General features: G+C 45.7%; 1 protein-coding gene across 1 annotated transcript in view; it reads left to right on the top strand.

Annotated features, from left to right (window-relative positions):
- ano7 (anoctamin 7) overlaps nt 1-2,529 on the top strand; it is a gene marked incomplete in the record, with an annotated part of 21,142 nt that overhangs the window by 14,947 nt on the left and 3,666 nt on the right. The window contains 2 exon segments of the mRNA XM_014032625.1: nt 1,305-1,448; nt 1,532-1,669. Of these exon segments, the coding sequence (XP_013888079.1) occupies nt 1,305-1,448; nt 1,532-1,669 (282 nt within the window).

Here is a 2,529-nt window from a genome sequence, read left to right as displayed (position 1 = left end):
AGGCCCAGATGTTCCGGTGTAGGCCCAGATATTGCGGTGTAGGCCCAGATGTTCCGGTGTAGGCCCAGATGTTCCAGTGTAGGCCCAGATGTTCCATTGTAGGTCCAGATGTTCCGGTGTAGGCCCAGATGTTGCGGTGTAGGACCAGATGTTGCGGTGTAGGACCAGATGTTGCGGTGTAGGCCCAGATGTTGCGGTGTAGGCCCAGATATTGCGGTGTAGGCCCAGATGTTCCGCTGTAGGCCCAGATGTTCCAGTGTAGGCCCAGATGTTCCATTGTAGGTCCAGATGTTCCATTGTAGGTCCAGATGTTCCGGTGTAGGCCCAGATGTTCCAGTGTAGGCCCAGATGTTCCATTGTAGGTCCAGATGTTCCGGTGTAGGCCCAGATGTTCCGGTGTAGGACCAGATGTTGCGGTGTAGGCCCAGATGTTGCGGTGTAGGCCCAGATGTTGCGGTGTAGGACCAGATGTTGCGGTGTAGGACCAGATGTTGCGGTGTAGGACCAGATGTTGCGGTGTAGGACCAGATGTTCCGGTGTAGGACCAGATGTTTCGGTGTAGGACCAGATGTTCCGGTTAGGCCCAGATGTTTCGGTGTAGGCCCAGATGTTTCGGTGTAGGCCCAGATGTTTCTGTGTAGGCCCAGATGTTTCTGTGTAGGCCCAGATGTTTCTGTGTAGGCCCAGATGTTTCTGTGTAGGCCCAGATGTTGCGGTGTAGGTCCAGATGTTGCGGTGTAGGTCCAGATGTTGCGGTGTAGGTCCAGATGTTGCAGTGTAGGCCCAGATGTTGCAGTGTAGGCCCAGATGTTTCAGTGTAGGCCCAGATGTTTCAGTGTAGGCCCAGATGTTTCAGTGTAGGCCCAGATGTTCTTGTGTAGGCCCAGATGTTCTTGTGTAGGCCCAGATGTTTCAGTGTAGGCCCAGATGTTGCGGTGTAGGCCCAGATGTTTCAGTGTAGGCCCAGATGTTGCGGTGTAGGCCCAGATGTTTCAGTGTAGGCCCAGCTGTTGCGGTGTAGGTCCAGATGTTGCGGTGTAGGTCCAGATGTTTCATTGTAGGCCCAGATGTTTCAGTGTAGGCCCAGATGTTTCAGTGTAGGCCCAGATGTTTCAGTGTAGGCCCAGATGTTTCAGTGTAGGTCCAGATGTTGCAGCTGTTCTCAGGCCATTGGTTCTTTAAAACAGTCTTTAAAACCTACATGTAGAGTTTTTGATGAGTCATCAGTTAATTTTCACAGTTTTTATATCTCAGCAGTATGATATACAGTAAACTCTGGCAGTGAAGAAGTTGTGTGTCTGTAGGCAGGACTTCTGTTTGACAACGGAGGAACAGTGTTCCTCAGTATCTTCATGTCTCTGTGGGCTGTCACCTTCCTGGAGTACTGGAAGAGGACATGTTCGGCTCTGTCTCATCGCTGGGACTGCTCTGACTTTCAGGACATTGAGGTGAGACTCTCTGATCTGCCTAAATTTAAAAATAAACTCCTGCTGTCAGATTTTGAGGAGGTTTTGTCTTGTGACTTCAACAGGAGCGTCCTCGTCCTGAGTTCACGGCCATGGCACCGATGACCATGAAGAACCCGGTCACCGGGATTGAGGAACCTTACTTTCCTGAGAAGAAACGCTTCAACAGAACCATCACCGGATGCATGGTCATCATCATCATGGTGAACTTCTGACCTTTACTCTCTGCTCCTGAAGCAAGATGAAGTTTCAAACTGTTTGAAACATAAAACGTTTCAGAAATGTTCTTTGTTTAAGACCTCACATGATAATAAAAGTATTAAAAGCCTGTCCAGGGTTAAACCTCTTGACAATGACCAGTGGTGAGCAGTGCTATTCCAAAAATTAGCTCTGCAGTTTCTAAAACACTCATGTCATAGAAAAACTAGCAGAAGCTAATTTTAAGCACAAGTTTAACTTGAAATTTACTAGCTGATAACTCATGTATAATATATGAACAACACTGCCAACTAGTGGTGTCTGAACTCTTTTACAACCACTGATTGCTGGGGATGTGATTTCCTGAAACAGACCTTTAGCTCCTGGTGTAAAAATTAAAAAGTTGTTGAGGATTGCTAGTTCGACTGCTTCTTTGTCTTTTTCTTTTGTTTGTTGTAGATTTTTCATTGAAGAAGCATCAATAAAGTAATTTTAAAAATGTTTATTGGAAAACTGAAGTGATGCATTCTGGGTACATGACAGATTTGATTTGTGACGGGAAACGAAAGCACAGAGTACAGGAAACTATCTTCCCTTCAAAATAAGAGCTTGGATTTTAAAGTTTTCCATGTAGTTGCTCCAGTTGACCACTAGGTGTCAGTCTTCATCAGCATAACATCTTTAAATCATTTCTGCATCTCTAACCCCGTTGGTTCAACCAATTACGTCAAGTTTTGAGCTCCAGTGTTTAAACTTTATTTATAATAAAGGAGCTCCAATTGTAAAGTAAAATAAATCACTAATACAAAACTTTAGTATGGATTACAAACGTTTACTGTTTTAGCTGGGACAGGGAGCTCTAAAC

The sequence above is a fragment of the Austrofundulus limnaeus genome, unplaced genomic scaffold, assembly GCF_001266775.1.
Source record: "Austrofundulus limnaeus strain Quisiro unplaced genomic scaffold, Austrofundulus_limnaeus-1.0 Scaffold1497, whole genome shotgun sequence".
In the NCBI taxonomy this organism is placed as follows: domain Eukaryota; kingdom Metazoa; phylum Chordata; class Actinopteri; order Cyprinodontiformes; family Rivulidae; genus Austrofundulus; species Austrofundulus limnaeus.
This window is presented reverse-complemented; position numbering and strand designations above follow the sequence as displayed.